The sequence below is a fragment of the Myxocyprinus asiaticus genome, chromosome 33 (genome assembly GCF_019703515.2).
Source record: "Myxocyprinus asiaticus isolate MX2 ecotype Aquarium Trade chromosome 33, UBuf_Myxa_2, whole genome shotgun sequence".
NCBI lineage: Eukaryota > Metazoa > Chordata > Actinopteri > Cypriniformes > Catostomidae > Myxocyprinus > Myxocyprinus asiaticus.
Window position 1 is genome coordinate 32,930,654 of NC_059376.1, and position 16,296 is coordinate 32,946,949.

A 16,296-nucleotide genomic window follows, 5' to 3' on the forward strand; every position below is an offset into this window, starting at 1 on the left:
AGTGGTTAATCCATGTCTTCTGAAGCGATATGATAGATGTAGGTGAGAAAAAGATCAATATTTAAGTCATTTTTTTACTATACCTTTGACCAGCACCGACCAGTAGGTGGCAACATGCACGAAGAATGTGAATCGCCAAAAAACACACAAAAAAAGAATGTGAAAGTGAAAGTAGATATTTGCATGAAAAAGGACTTAAATATTGATCTGTTTCTCAGCCACACCTATTATATAGCTTCTGAAGACATGGATTTAACCACTGGAGTCGTATGGACTACTTTTATGCTGTCTTTATGTGCTTATTGGAGCATTGAATGGACCAACAGAGCTGAGATATTTTTCTAAAAATCTTTGTGTTCAGCAGAAGAAAGTCATACACATCTGGGATGGTGTGAGGGTGAATAAATGATGAGACGATGAGAACATTTTCATTTTTGGGTGAACTATCCCTTTAATTGTATCAAAACCATAGTTTTGTCAGAAAAGTTTCCACAGTCATGGTTACTACACTGTAAAAAATAAAAAGTTGAGAAAACTTGCATTAAGGCAACTAGCTTCAGGACTTTAAGTTTTCTCAACTCAAGGGCAAATTAGTTGTATCAGCTTAACAATTTAAGTTGTCTGTGCTTTCATTTAACTAAATAAATTAAGTCCAACACACTCAGAAATATCTGTGATTTCTGCATGTTCACCCAAGTTCAACAAGGTTACATTTTTAGGTTTAGAGCAAGAAATTCTTTAAGCAGCTTTTCATTTACACTAAATTTCATGTGTCAGCCCCACTAAAATACTGTTTAGTTTGGCTGACTTAAATAGCAGTGTCAGTAATCACCACTAAAACTTTCGTAAAAGTTAAATCAACTTGAAAACTGAAGGAACTTAAAGCGAGCACTAATCACCCTGATGGTGACTTCAAATAAAATACATCTTTTTACTGCAAGACATCATTAAAACACTAAAACCCAAAAACAAGAAGCATATACTGTATTAATTCTAAGCAATAATAAGTTACATGTACTCATATTCACCATGCTTTGACCAAACACACATATATACATTAAGAGATTATAGGTGTTGCCTCCACACAAATTGGTTCTCCAATTGGCATGCTCAGTGGCAGATGCAACAATATGAAGTTTACAAATCTTTTGACCCATGAATTTTCAAGACCTTACCATGACTACTGGAGAATATTCTTTAGAATCAAAATCACACATTTTAAATTGCCTAATAATTCCTGATTTTCCATGACTGTGGGAGCCCTGGCCTTAACTGACTTACTACAGTAAACATGAAGTTTTCACTGCACAGACGTTCACAAAGTTTCTACAGAAAATCCACTAAATAGACAATCCTATGCAGTATATTTAGTGCACATTAGTGCATTGTTGTCAACTATTAAGGTCAATACAGCAATCCATCATTCTGACAAAAATGTCACTAATCAATATTTACATAACATAAATAAATTACATTAGATAAGAAAATATTCCTTGTCAAAGTATCAAGCCAAACTAGCAGTGATAAGCAGATGAAATTATTCTGCCACAGTTGGGTTCCTCAGTGATCAGACAGAGCATGCTCAAAAGCCTGCAAGTTCTACCTTCAAGACAAAACTTGACAATGTATGTTCTTGTTGTTTAACATTTTAAGTTGATCACACTGAAAGGCATAAATGCTGAACTTATTGATTTTTTTTTTTTTTTTTTTTTAAGTGATCTCAACTTTTTCTTCATTTGAAAGTTCAATCAGTTTTTAAAATAGAGTTTGCCTGACAAAATGGAAGTTGGATTTTTTACAGTGTACAGTTATACTATAGTAAACCATGTTTAATTTGCATAAGGGTTAAAGAAATGGCATGACAACATAAACAGTATGCTTAATATAAACTAATAAACTAGAAAACACCCTATATTATGTAACTGAATCGAAATATAGTGATAAACAGCAGGAATACATTAAATATTTGGATTCAAAAAAGAAGGCAAAGTCCTTCTAAGGCTACGCAGGGCTCAAGTGAATCACTGAATCATTTATGCGAACTCGTTCATTTACATGAACCGTCCAAAAGAAATGACTCCTTAGAATAAATCTCAGTGCTAAATATAAGGGAATCGTTTATTTTAACCCGTTCATTTACACAAACTGTCCGAAAGAACTATTTTACTTCAATGATTTGGTTTTCCCAGAGCCAAATGAGAGAGAGGACAGTTTAGGTTGAGCGTGTTTGATTACTACCTCGGTTCCATTGCTGCATTCACAATACAGTGTGACAAATGTAGCATTTTGTGACTGCTCCGCTACTTGTTACTGGAAAAAAAATACACTATCAGGAAAAAATCAGAACTACTGTCACTCTACTCAAAAAGGTAATGTTATTAGTGTCGCTGCTTTTAGATAACTACTCCCCAACACGGGTAGATATCATGTGTTTTAGCCCGATTGGAACACTGTATTGACTAATCAGCATCCAAGACCTGAGCTATCCTTTTTATAATTTGGAACAATGCTTGTATTAGTGTTCGATTAAGTGTACTTAATGTTTGTTTGTTTCCTGCAGCTATTTCACGAGGACGGTGAGTGCTGGGTCTACGATGAGCCTCTTCTGAAACGACTAGCATCACAACGACACTGAAGCAGTTTCCAAAATCACAGAGTCTTGAAAAAGAACTCTTGCAAACCACTTTTCTTATTCAGCCTTGGAATGACTAATGAATGAACCCTTACAGCTTTGCATTTTGAAGTTTGAACGAATGACAAGAAAATATGAACTTAATTCAATACAAATAGTCAAATCTCCCTGCTCACTAGATCAACACCTCCACCTCTCTACTACCCCTTGAGGAATAAAAAACACCACAAAGACACAGATGTGATCAGAAGCGCTTTAGCATCAAAACAAACAAGCGCTCTCGTCTCGGCAGAGAAGAATGATCCCAGAGGGCGTCTCTCTCTCTCCCACTCCTGAAGGGTCGAGGTGCTTTTATTGACAAAAAACTCTGAAAACTACAGCATTCTGTATCTCAGGGAAGCAGAGAACTGAGGATTGAAGGCTGTATCTCCTGATGTTCGACAAGCCTTAATGGTGGAACCACAGAATAAATGTAAAATGAGAACTTGGTTCACATACTGCTAGCTATAGCTATTTCTATATAGAAGATATGATACTGTATATTCTTGTTTTCCTCTTTCTCTAGGGCAATAGTAACTGTTTGCAAATACATACTTGATGGCAACCATTCCCTTTATGTTCCACTCCATAATCACACAGTTTCTCTGTTCACTTTTCCACTGTTTCATACAAGAAATCCCACATAGGGGGAACAAGGTTGAACCCTAACAATAAAATGTATCATTTGAAAAATTTGAGACCACTTGTTGCCACTGCTAATGTCCATTCCAATGTTTGTTTGTTTTTTATTTTTTTGGAATGATTTGATATTTTGCTCTCTAGAGCCTCGGGGAGGCTGTTTTTATATAATGCTTCTTGTTATATCCATATTATAATTTATCAACTTGGTATAAAGTTGGACTGTCCAGTAGGCGATCGTAATGGTGCACAATAAACCATTCAACAAATCTGTGCTCAACCTGATGAGGTTAAGCTGCGTTATTGCAAATCACCCTGCAATCTGTCTTTCTGTGAAATGTCACATTTTAATCCAAATAAATATGTTTCAAATAGTCATGTACTGCAGAGATTGGATTCTCTTTTCCATCCATCCATGTGAATTTTCTTCCAGTTTCACCATGGTAAAAATCAGTGGCATTTTAAAGTTCCTAAACTGCTTTTGAAGGTAATGTAATAGATACCAGTGTGTCACACAGATGTGAGGAATAAGCCAAGAAAATCTGGCTTGTAGTTGCTATTTACACAATAGCTTTGGAAGCAAAGTCAAAGTGTATTATCCTTGTTGTCTGAGATGTGTTTAGAGTAAAACTGGCCATACAGTACGTATAACATACTGTTATGTATTCATTCTACAAATAAATGTGAAATTGAAGCCTTGCCGTATGCAGTGAAGTTCACCTTAGCTTATTGTTGCTTTGCAAGAGCAATCCCAATAATCCCTGACAACAATTGATTGTACCAGATTTCCATGTATCAAAATATAATATTAAATCCCAGTGAGACCAAATTGTGTGAGAAGGTTGAATGCATTTCTTTTTAACAGACATTCCAAATTTTGAAATTGAATCATGCTGTAGTTGATCACATCCTAATTAATTGTAACGGCTAATATTTAGAAAAAGCATTACATTTTACCATTCCTTGGTTTGTTTGCTATAATCTTTAATTACCATTTTTTCTTCTCAATACAGAGAATCCACATTTGTCCAGCAGTTACTTTTAAATGTGATGCATACAAAGTCGTGTGATGGCGTCCTGCGATAATGCTTTAGAACTAAACAGTGCATGTCCTCAAGATAAAGATGTTGATGTAAACTTGTTCTAGAAGAAACAGTATGGATAAACATCACATTCTCACAGGTGGCCATCATTAGCATTAATGCTCCTATTGTCTTTGGATCATTTTTGATCCGGGACAGGTAAAGAATACGTTAGAAATGTATAGATTTTGGCACTGGAAAGTTGTGACTTTGTCAAGACCATCAAAACATACAAAATAAAAAGTACAATTATTTTTGTATATAATTTTTTAAGAGAAATAACTATTCAAAACAAATTGTTCCTTTCATTGTCTTAACGGGTCAGTTTTGAGCTGTATTGGGAAGAACCAGCTGAGACCTTTCACCTTCTGACTTTCTGGATGTCATACAGCTTTAAATAATTTTTGTACATCTATGAATCCAGTTTGATCTAAAAATATTTCACATTTTCTCAAATTTAGCCACATGCTGTTTTCTAGCTTCCCCACCTGCTCCACTAAGTACTGCATCTTTCCTAAAAATGGCATACTTTCCTCTCAAATTGGATTTGTGCACACATGCATATGTCCACATATATTTTGTACAGTTTTGAACAGTTAATATGTTAGTAAAAACGTTTACTAACATGCTTTTATATGATAGGATACAATGGGACTGATGTTCCCCCAATGGTTAAAAATATAATAAATTTTTTCCTACAACATGCACCTTCCTAAACCCCAAACACTACAACAAATTATTTGACATTTGTAGGAAGAAATAGATTTGTTGCAATGGACGTGTAAAGTGGGCCAATTTTTGGCTGCTGGAAAAGACAAATAGAGATTCATTTGTGAAATGTTCTAAAAGGCATGTGCTAAAATTGTAACTCTAAAATGTAAACATTTTATACAAGCAGAATAAATCAGAAATTCTTTTAATATAGTTAGGATATTTTTAAATGCCAAAAGTTAATGAAATAAATGTAAATTGAGACATCCTTGGCCAATGTTTGCCAGGTTTTTTAACTTTTTTTTATTTTTTTAATTACTAAAAAAATCTTTAAAAATTGTTGCTCCATTAATATTCAGAATATAGCATTTTCCCCTATCATTATACACTTTGAGACCACAATAAAACACATTGGGGGGTGGGGGGGTGTCTTAAGTGCTATTTTACAATAATCAAGAATTTAGGCATTTTTAATTGTTTTCAATACGGGACCGAAGGACAAAAAGAGGGTGCAGTTTCTTAAGGCAATAGGAGGGTTAAGAACACAGATGCAACCTGTGGTAATCATTACTGACAAGAAAACATCATAACTCTGAGGCAGCAGCTTCTAGTTAATGCTTTTGCTGAAGAGTCTAGAAACTAACACCATGTGAGCACAAATACATAGTGAGAATGTCAGTAAAACAGAGAATTGGGCTACAAACTTCTGTAAAAAAACAACAGTTAGTAACATTCTGAGAAAATTAAAGCAACAGCCATTAAGTACATTTCTAAATCAGCATCAATAAATGAGGCCAACTGTTAAATGGTCAAGTTGGGTCTGTTTGCATTATTAGTACCCACTAACTAGCTGTGACCACAGAACCTTTTAGAGGATTATAAAATCTGTAGATGTTGGAGACAATCTTTTTTATTATCTGCAATTAGAATAGCTCACAAAATGTAACTTTTTAAGTGTATATATAAGATCAATACCAATTCATTGTGAATTCACCTTGGGTGAACTGTCATTTTACTGTAAAATATTTCTGAATCAAATTCTAATAATATATTTACATCTTAAAAGGACATAATAGCTCTTCAAACATGGGTCAAATTTGATTCACAGATTAAGTTATTTTAAAAAGTTATTTCACTAAAATCAATTCTATATATATATATAATGCTTTTATTGTGTTTGTTTAGAATTGAAATGACACAAAGTTGGTTTCCAATACCAAAACCTATGTATTAATGTATAACATATGTATAACAATTTATGCATGGCACAATTATTACTGGAAGTCAAAAGAAGGGTTAAACGGAACGTAAACATATTCAAGTAATTTAGAAACTCATTATTTTGATGAGAGCTTATCTAATGTAAGACTCACTGGTACTAAATTTAGTATACAAAACTAAACTAAAACTTTTTGTGGTAGTACTCAACTGCTATTGTGAATTCAAACTATTATTGACATTTGAAATAACTATTAGGCCTAATATTGTTTCTCTCTGCATTAATCTAAAGCTCCTTAACCTAACAGACATTAATAGAGTGCTGGATAAGACCTCATCGAGTTCAAAAAAGAAGCCATTGTTGTTCATTTTGAAGAAACTGATATAATGTTAAAGTGTATCTCAATTGATAAAGATAAAATGTAGTATTTATATGTGGGTATTATAATGTACATAAAGTGAAACGGACTAAAAAAAAAATACATATATCTGAACAATTTAAAATTGAAATTAAAATATATTTGTAAACAATATCTAAAAGTAAATATATGAAAGCAATGATAACTGTGCAGCTGCTTACTGTGTTCAACATTTTTCTTTAATGTAATTTTTGTTGCTTCACTTTTATGTAATTTTTTGACATGTTTGTGTTATAACAGTGTTTTTTAGATTGTTAAATGTACTCCATGTTTGTTCTATGTGAATTGTTTTCAATATAAAAAAAAAATAAAATAAAAGCTCATTGAGGAGCCTCCTACAGGCAGTGCGGCGCCACCTGGTGTAAGTGAAGTGCACTTTCAAGTGTAGAATTTTTTTTTCTCAGGAACTTTCCCAGAACTCATTGCGCAGAAATTGTATAAAAACCAAGGCGACATGTTCATCCGGTCTCATTCATCCATGGCGCGTCCGAGGAGGATTAGGTAATTACAACGTCTGTAAAACGTGAGGTTTATATTAATGTGTTTCTTTTTGGTGGTAATACTGTTCGATGGTGACTTGTTTGTTATCTTTAAATTGCACCGAGTTGTGTTTTTTTTTCGACTTAATTATTTTGTTCGATGTGGACTCTAGACCCACGTGTTGCAGGCCTTAAAATCTTTTTTTTTTTTTATAGAACATTCTTATCTGCTTGATGTTTTTTTTTTAATCAAACAGAAATACTTACGCAACTTGATTGTAAGTCAGCACTACCGTTAATTATTGTAAGCCCACGTGGTTCTGGAAATGCTAGTTATAGCCTAGCAAAATTTTCGTCATACAAGTGAACACGAGGTTATGTTGGTAGGGACATCTGAAATACTGATGAGTGCCAACTTTTCTGACATGTTCGACAACGTATTTTCCATGCAGTATAGTGTTACTTTCAGCTCATGATGAGGGTTCTTTTTTTTTCTAGGTCAGGTGTTGGAGATTTAAGAGATGTAGGACAACAGGTAGGCAATATAAACTTATGTCATGAGCTATTGTGTAATTCTGTATACTAAAGCCTGTGATTGAATAAAACGAGTACGAGTAGTGGACAGGAGTGTTTTCTGAAACTTAAGAATTCTGACGCTGTCATTTGGATATGTTAAAATTGCAGTGTTTTAATGCAAGTTCTGTTGCAGGGGTTTGGGAATGAAGCTTGGAGCGACGTCTGACAAGGTATCTTAAACTTATTAGGATGTACTGCATTAATATGCTTTGAAATAAGTGCATGTGATGACCCTATTTGCTACTCTTGAGTTCAGGCTGATGAAATTGCAACCACCAAAATTGCATATCTGAAGCACAGCATTTACATACCGTGGCTTGTATGTTTTGCCTCCACTTGATGTAATCTTTACTAATTTATTCACCCCAATAGATAGCCGTGTGCAATGTGGCTGAACTGAAAGGTGAGTGTTGCTGAGGAACTTTGCCATTTGGCCACAGTCAGTCGCTGTTTATGATGATTGTTACATAAAACAATGGGAATCTCTCTGAATTAGACTGAAAGACTCATGCATACTGAAACAGTGCAGATTTCTTGAACATTATCCTTTTCCCTTTTTTCTCTATGCTAAATGTAACGTGGGTTTTTTTTTTTTTTGTTGCTCCAGAAGCAAGCATGGGATGCATGAAAACACTATCAGCGGCACATGAGTAAGTACAGATTTTGATGTTTAAACTTGATGCAAATGATGACTACATAGTTCAGCAGAAAATCCATGTAGAACACCGAGCAATGTCTTTCACTCCTAGCTGACACCATTTCAAAGTTTCACATGTAAAGTTTTTTTTCTTTTTGCAGATCTTGTGAAGCTGACATGTCTGTGGGGAAGCACCGGCCCTTTTGACTTTAGCACTTCTGGGTAAGTGTAGCCATGCTCCACTTGGATAGTGGTACCAAATGCCGTCTCGAATTGATGATTTTGAATCAGGTCTCTGATCTTGTTGAGGACGTAGATCGTTTTCTGATTGAGACTAAGTGAAAACATTCAGCGTCTCTTTAGTCAGGTCTTGGCAATAAATGATTTCCCTCCCCTATCTTTTAGGGCTGATGACAGGCCATTTTCTGAGGGGGACAACTGGGAGCTTTAGTCACAGGCTCCATGGTGATCCCATAAGGTCCTTTTGTGTGACTAGACTTCATCCCTTCCGATTACCATAATGTTAGTAATTTACACTTCACAGCCTGAAGTTTATCTTTGCATGACCATTGTGATTTTTATATTCTGACATTCCATATGGAGTATGGATATTATCCCTGTCTGATCTGGTCAATGAAGACCCATTTATGTTCTGAACTTTATGTTGGCTTTTTTTTTTTTTCTAACAGGTGTACTTGTTGACTGGTACAACACAAGATCTGGGCTGATGCCTTAAAGGTGAATCTGACAGGGTTGTTTTGCAGATGTGTCCATGCTCCCCAGTTTGGTTCTGTAACTGTCTGACCTGTCCACTTAATGTGGACCATCTTTAACTGAACCTGGGTTGGGCCAAGTGTGTTCTGTGACCAACTAAAATCTGTGTTTCAGGCATCTCTGGCTTTTGTCATAAGGATACGTCTTGAAGAGCTAAGGTGCGAATAATGCAATTGTCACTGATTTTGTTACTTTATAAACCTGTGATGAATAGATTCTGCCAAATGATTTTGCTGATTATACTCCTACCGTTCCATTTATCTCTGAGGTTGTTTTAAAAACTGCTAACTTCTGTTGGGAATTGAGATTTTTGCCTGATGCCCTTTTTATCTCTACAGAATGTTTCATCCACCTTCTGACTGCACATCAACATACTGATCAAAAGATCTGGATTTCAACCATCCTTTGCTGTCTGATGAGGTCATCCCCTCAAGTGTTCAAGGGGCTTTTGTCTACCCCACTCATTGCATTAAGGCGTAGTCCATTGAAAAGTAATTTACTCGCCCATTATGCCATCCCAGATGTGTATGACTTGAAAATTTTTAGAGCCGTATAACGGCTCTGTAGGTCTATTCCATGCAAGTGAATTCTAAGAGTCCGAGTGCAAGTAAATTACTTCATTTTTGGGTGAACAATCCCTTCCACGTTATGTTCTGTCAAGTCTATGAATCATGTTACTTCAATAAAAGTTGTTCATTATTGAAGGTTTGGTGTTTGATTTTGTTTCTGCCAACCACAGGCTTAAGATTCAGACTTTGTGTCTGATCCTGAATATGAAAGATGTCCTATGTGCGCTTGGCAGAAGAGCGCATTAAAAGCATAAGCTCAATGTAGGGTTTAAGACGAATTGAATGTTAATGATCTACAGATTGTTTGCAGTATGCTTTGGTATGACTAACATGAATGTTCCGTTCTTTTTCGATTTGTTCCGTTCATTGGGCGGTAAATAAAGATGCTAGCCAATAAATTCCTGTGAGGGTGGGCGACTGGCTGCTCAACGCAGAGTACTCAATTGACCGGTGTTTAAATTTTAGGACATCTGAAAGTAATTTTTGGAGACATGTACACCACCGTAAACGTCTGAACTTTCTCAGTTTTGGCACTCGATTACTAAAATCCTTGCAAATCGCCACAAACAACAGCGATTGGTCCAGCGCTGTGAAGAGTAACCGGTACCATGTGACAAGGCCATCTGTGCTCTACTTAAACAACGATCTGGGGAAGCCTTAACATCCGAATATTTTAGTGTCAATCTAATTACTTTTAATAATCTTAATGAGAAATATTTACACATTTTAACTGATCAATAGGCATTTTTCCACAGACCGTGACGCGTTTCCCCATTTATCTGCGTAAATTTAATACTTTATATTGAATAACATTATGCTTTGTTATATTACTCGAATTAGTTAAGAAATTAATTACCACAGCTGCTGATGGAGTGACGAAAAATTTGGGTCTTCTCACATCTGACTGTCTTAATCTACCGCATTTTTCCTCTTTCTCTCTTCTGGATAGTCATTCAAACGTAAGTGGGTTTTATTTTATTTTTTTTTTTACGTTTTTGGAGCAAATAAGTGTAAATAGTATTTGCTGTGGTCTCCCGTCAACCGCTTAGCCCCGCCCATTTCAGAAGCCCTTTCGTAGCGTTCTTCCCGCTGTTCTCTTTGATGCGGCCTGCCTGCAGTGAAAATCGGATGCTGAATATTGAATGGATCCTAGAATTACATTTAATAGCCCAATGTTACAGTTGTCGCATGATCTATATTTCCGTCGGCACCGATGATTTCAACCGTTATCTTACTCGCACTCCTGGCTGTTTCGGCAGAAGCGGAATTTTTTCAGTTCGATAGCATTTCAAATGTTTCTACCTATTATTTCAATTACATCTATTGCAATATTTGGGAAGGGGACTGTCAGCCAAACCAGGATGATGGAACCCAACAAGGTAATAGGAAGAACGTTTGTAAATTTACATTGTAATCAAATAATGCCTTTTATAGTGCAGCAAAGTATAATGCACAATATAAATACATAGTTATAATATATCATACATTATAATGTTAGTAAAAAAAAAAAAGCTTATGCACAAATTAAAAGTAGTGCATGATATTCTTTATTTCCAAAACTGCAGGCTTATGTAATACACTTTTCTCTTCTCAGTGCCAACTGGGGACATTTGGTCAGGGTTTCCCCAGTACTACACTGGCATGCTGACTGCTTGGTACTGCAGCATGGGTCAGTGCTGTGATTCAGGGGACTGCAGGATTACAAATAATATCACTGGTAAAGCAATCAGCATTTGCATACATTAACAACATCTGGGATTATATTTGTTACCACAAACCTGGGAATATCAGAAAATATTGCAGTTGTGACTTCTAGGAAGCCACAAAATCAATAAATACAAAATGAAATAAAATTTTTTGAAGTCTATGGAAATTTCTATAGCCTATATATACTGTATGTATATGTATATATATTAGTATATACTGTGTGTGTGTGTATATATATATATATATATATATATATACACACACACACACACATACACTGTATATTGATGTATATATGTAAATTATGCTCAGTTCTAAAAATGTAATTGCCTAGAAGTTGCATTTTGAGAATGATTTTTAGAAGTCCTAATCCAGTAATAAGTGATGGAAATTCATTGGTCAAAGTGTGTGTGTGTGCACAGAGCAGAGGGGATAGGTCTGAAAACAACTTGGTAAATTATTTGAAAATGTGATGCATTATCCTGTGGATGCATGTATAGGTTTAGAGAGAGATCTTCAGCTAAAGCTACATGGGCAACATCTGGCTCAGTCTGTGGTTCTGAAAGCGATTCAAGGCTTCATCAAAAACCCTGAGTCCAATAAACCACTGACTCTCTCCTTCCACGGCTGGTCTGGGACAGGCAAGAATTTTGTAGCCCGGATAGTAGCAGACAACCTGTATCGGGATGGTATAAAGAGCGAATGTGTGCGTTTGTTCATTGCCCCGTTCCACTTCCCTCATGCCAGATTGTTGGACGTGTACAAGGTGAGCAAAGTTTGGCATGGGTAACGTGCTGCCAACGCTATTTTTTTCTGATTCTGTGATAGTTGGTTGATTTACAGTATGTTTTATAAAGGTAATCAACTGTTTTTAGTAAAATAAGAGAGTCAAACCTTAGTACATGTTGTGCTGTTTCTGTTACAAGTCATTTGCTTAAATATATTTTGTATTAAAAACAAATTCCTAGTGGTTCTTGCCACACAGCTCACCTAGGCAGCGGTCCAATACAATCACACTATTTGGGCATCTGGGGAACATGTATTGGAACACTGCCATTAGATAGTACCAAAGTCATGGGACGATTGTATAATTACACAATACAACCGTTAAATAGTAAGAAAATCTGATCCAATGAACAGAAATGTCAGGGTGCCAATGTGGGGTGTCAAAATTTTGAAATGTATGTGTTATTGTTGGTGAATCCTAGTGTTTGTATTTTTGTGGGTGCGTTTGTGACCAGGGCCAGCTGAGAGAAGCCATTCGAGACATGGTTCTGCGGTGCCCACAGACTCTCTTTATCTTTGATGAAGCAGAGAAGCTTCATCCAGGACTCATTGATGCCATAAAACCCTACATGGACCACTATGATAATGTGGATGGGGTCAGCTATAGGAGAGCTATATTCCTTTTCCTAAGGTCGGTGTGTTCTTTACAGGCCCTAAAACTGTTCAAAATAATTCTAGGCAAAGTTTAAAAAATGCAATGTAAAATATAAATAATCGTCATACTGTATTACACTGCATTATTATACTGTCATACACATTGTAATAAGAATCGTAACATTACAACATCATTGTACTTAACCACTCAAACGATGTCTAATGGCTGTTTCTTTATTGCTTTAGCAATATTGGTGGTGCTGCCATCAATGAGGTGGCACTGGATTTCTGGCACTCGGGACAGAACAGGGAAGACATCGGCATGGAGGACTTGGAGCATCTTCTTCGGGCTGAAGCCATGGAGGCAGAAGGTCTGAAAGCCAAAGAGATATATGGGGCTTTGATTGGGTAGCGATAGGGCAACTAGTCTAACACTTTCCTATTCACTGTTGTATGATTCCTGTTTCTGTTATTATTTACCTCTGCAGGAGGTTTTGCCCAGAGTGAGCTCATGTCAGGCCATCTGATTGACTTCTTTGTACCATTCTTACCTCTGGAGTATCGGCATGTGAAACTGTGTGCTCGTGATGCATACACAGCTCGTGGCCTTGAACCAGATGAGGGGACGCTGGACGAAGTGGCCAAAGCCATGTTGTATGTTCCTAAGGAGGAGAAGCTCTTCTCTGCGCAGGGATGCAAATCAATTCCTCAAAGGATCAGTTTCTTTCTACCATAAAGGAGCATAACTGAGAATAAAGGAACAGAGTATACTTGAATAAAGCGGAAAAGAAGCTGCTAATATCTTAAATGCATAATATTTGTTTCACAACATTGAAAATGCAGAAGAAACATAGAGTTTCAACTCTATACCTCACAATCTTGAGAGTTAGGAGAGGGAGAATGGAGGCTTGTCCTTGGCAAACCCTACTCTAATAGTTTTTTAATTTAACTTTTTATCTGCTTGTATTTTATTGATTTCTCCCAACCAGCTTTACAGTTTACATATAGTACACTGGCCTGCACTAAAGTTACTTAAGTTCAATGAGCAAAGTTAAAAATGAGCAAAGACCGCAGCTACAGTAATGCACTTACAGTGGAAGCCAATAAGGCACAGTGGATATCTCGAAGGTGTAATCATAACGCTTATTTACATGTGATTGCTTGTGAATGATCAAATAGAATCAATCAGCAACTCAAGTCTTGACCAGCTAAAAAAGTGAAACTGGTTACTTTTTCTTGTTATACAGTAAGGGACACAAAAGGGACTTGATATAACTATCCATAAGGCTGCATCATAATTTGCATACTATACAGTACAATAGTATGCAAGATTAGGTTTAGTGCATCCCAAATCACAGTGCACTGATAAATGTATGGCAAAGGCACCGGTATACTGTTTCCGGTGGATTTTTATGCATCTGTACATGCATTTTGGGCTAATAATGCTATGGAAGAGGAGTAGTTTGTGTCAAACATTTTACTGAAGAATTCATGTTCGTGCTTCCATTTTAAGTGCATCACTGTAAATGTATTTTGCGTTTAATTTTTACAATCTGAGGGACAATTCAGAGTTATTTTTGGTGGTAATGACCACATGCCACAGATGCTCTCGATGCAGCTGAAGTTGTATTTAACACGTAATACTCCTTTAAGTACTTTGTACAATTTTGGGATCAAATTAAACACATTTATGGTATTATTTCTTGTCATGTGCATTTTCAGGTTACAGTGTTTTTGTTGTTGTTGTTGTTTTAATGGATCACAACTAGTTAATTGTCACGTGCACTTTTTGTTTAAATTCATAATATTGGTGTTTTCCATTTTTATCACTCTCTGTTATAGTACAGTTTTAAAAGTGATGCAGTTGTGAGTGAAGAGGTCCTTTTTTTTGTTTTTTTTGTTTTTTTTTTTAAATATACCCTAGTATGAATATGTGGGTCAAAAATTACCTTATATCTAGTTTTAGGACATGCATTTTACATTGAAATTTTACATTTTGATCTGCCACTCAAGGTATTCCTCAGTTATGGTGTTTCCTATCACGTGAAGTTACTTTTTTTAACATTTAGCTGAATATGTTTTAAAATATAAGAGAATTTGCATCACTATCCCAAGAATGCATGTGGGTCCTATTTAACCCATATGAGTTTCCTATGGAATTCAATGCATTTATCACAGCTATTATTTTTGATTGTTTTCAGTTAACATTTATGTAATTAAATACATGTTAAATACCATGTTCATGTTTATGTGTGTAGTATGCAAGTATAGAAATTTGTCATTTAACCAATGCTTATTTCCAAAATGCTTGACATTACACCCATTACAGGGACATACTTCATGGAGCAACCTTAGGTTAAATGACTAGTTCATGGCAAGGGCGCAAAGGTCATAGCTCCTGGACCACTTCTCAGTGTGTTTGAACCTGCAACTTTTCTTTTTTTAGTATGTCTCACCCCTCAAAACAACAGAAATGGTTATGGCTACATAGGGTAATGTAGAAATATAGTGTCATTCGACAATATAGAGTACTTAAGGTTGTCATTTTACAAGTTTATCACAATTTTTCTTTTTTACATTTTATCCTAGTCCATTGTACTTATATGTATGTGTCTGTGTAGGTAGAGTTGTTGAGATAGTTCATATTTTACCACCAAACATGGAAATTGCCCATATTTCTGTTATAACAGGCTTTTTCACCCAAAACTCCTACTCTATTTTTAATGTGTCTGAAACTATTCAGAGTTTAATAAAAGTTTATTTTACTTTAAATTACTAATATAATGATAATGAAATTTCATTTTCATTGAAAAAATAAGTAGTTTTATAAAGAATAAGCATCTAGATTTCACCTGGGTCTTTTGTGACCCACATATGCATTGAATGGGGGTGAAGCTCCATATGCACTCTAGGGTTAAATAGCAGGTAAAAGCTTATATGGTTTAACTTGATATATATGAGCTTTAAGGAATCATTTTCTGCTCATTTATCAAATTAAATTGAATTTATTCACTTCTCACTGAGGTGTAAAAAAGCCAGACAGTTTTCTCCTTGCTTCAAATCACGTAAGCCTTTTTGTTGTCAGCTTTTGATTTTACTCTGCAGTCTTAATAATCTTACTGCTACTGAAAATAACTACAGTCAAGGTATGTATAAACTTAACTTAAAAGTTTAAAGGTCACTATTTGAATTTTTGAATGAACTATTTTAAGTCAAAAGCTAAAATGAATTATTGTACATGTTTTGTCTACAAACCATTTAATGATGACACAGGGCTTAGTGGGTAGCTTTAAAATTTGAAATTAAATTACTGGTCTAAATATTCAGTTTTCTGTTTATGGTTGCTCTTGGCCAGTCTGTTCTTTTCATGGAGAAAGAGTACAAAGCAGAATTTAAATTCTACATTTCTTGGACCCACTAAGTAGTGGGAATTG

At 35.5% G+C, this 16,296-nt stretch overlaps 2 protein-coding genes, 1 long non-coding RNA gene and 4 other non-coding genes across 15 annotated transcripts in view; all 7 read left to right on the forward strand.

Moving 5' to 3' along the window:
- The window catches only part of LOC127424109 (oxysterol-binding protein-related protein 9-like), a 53,343-nt gene extending 49,651 nt beyond the window's left edge, over positions 1-3,692 (forward strand). For all 6 annotated transcript variants that reach the window (XM_051668956.1, XM_051668957.1, XM_051668959.1 and 3 more), the window contains one exon: positions 2,561-3,692. In XM_051668956.1, coding sequence (XP_051524916.1) covers positions 2,561-2,635 — 75 coding nt within the window. In that variant the 3' untranslated portion in view covers positions 2,636-3,692. The remainder of the gene's footprint in view (positions 1-2,560) is intronic.
- A 3,503-nt stretch (positions 3,693-7,195) lies between these two features.
- On the forward strand, positions 7,196-9,910 carry LOC127424487 (uncharacterized). 4 transcript variants are annotated; one of them, XR_007894479.1, is made up of 9 exons: positions 7,196-7,241; positions 7,718-7,754; positions 7,929-7,965; positions 8,168-8,198; positions 8,403-8,445; positions 8,594-8,654; positions 8,838-8,954; positions 9,122-9,364; positions 9,545-9,910. It is a non-coding gene; the product is annotated as an uncharacterized LOC127424487 (long non-coding RNA). The 4 variants fall into 4 exon arrangements; XR_007894480.1 differs by having other exon boundaries at positions 7,219-7,263; XR_007894481.1 differs by lacking the exon at positions 7,196-7,241 and having other exon boundaries at positions 7,285-7,754; positions 9,122-9,170; positions 9,321-9,364.
- Positions 7,572-7,652, forward strand: LOC127424774 (small nucleolar RNA SNORD74). Its single transcript, XR_007894522.1, has one exon. It is a non-coding gene; the product is annotated as a small nucleolar RNA SNORD74 (small nucleolar RNA).
- Positions 8,241-8,321, forward strand: LOC127424772 (small nucleolar RNA SNORD79). Its single transcript, XR_007894520.1, has one exon. It is a non-coding gene; the product is annotated as a small nucleolar RNA SNORD79 (small nucleolar RNA).
- On the forward strand, positions 8,472-8,554 carry LOC127424775 (small nucleolar RNA snR60/Z15/Z230/Z193/J17). Its single transcript, XR_007894523.1, has one exon. It is a non-coding gene; the product is annotated as a small nucleolar RNA snR60/Z15/Z230/Z193/J17 (small nucleolar RNA).
- On the forward strand, positions 9,405-9,477 carry LOC127424773 (small nucleolar RNA SNORD47). Its single transcript, XR_007894521.1, has one exon. It is a non-coding gene; the product is annotated as a small nucleolar RNA SNORD47 (small nucleolar RNA).
- A 554-nt stretch (positions 9,911-10,464) lies between the features above and the next one.
- On the forward strand, positions 10,465-15,099 carry LOC127424571 (torsin-1A-like). Its single transcript, XM_051669927.1, has 6 exons — positions 10,465-11,154; positions 11,370-11,492; positions 11,983-12,248; positions 12,724-12,899; positions 13,109-13,233; positions 13,351-15,099. The coding sequence occupies exons 1-6, from the start codon at positions 10,989-10,991 to the stop codon at positions 13,596-13,598; spliced, it is 1,104 nt and encodes a 367-aa protein (XP_051525887.1). The 5' UTR covers positions 10,465-10,988; the 3' UTR covers positions 13,599-15,099.
- Positions 15,100-16,296: the final 1,197 nt, after the last annotated feature.

Bases quoted from the DNA above. Each gene is read 5' to 3' on its own strand.
- LOC127424571 (XM_051669927.1), top strand. From the start codon at position 10,989: ATGATTTCAACCGTTATCTTACTCGCACTCCTGGCTGTTTCGGCAGAA. The intron at 11,155-11,369 runs GTAATAGGAAGA...TTCTCTTCTCAG, and splicing joins GGATGATGGAACCCAACAAG to TGCCAACTGGGGACATTTGG. The intron at 11,493-11,982 runs GTAAAGCAATCA...ATGCATGTATAG, and splicing joins GATTACAAATAATATCACTG to GTTTAGAGAGAGATCTTCAG.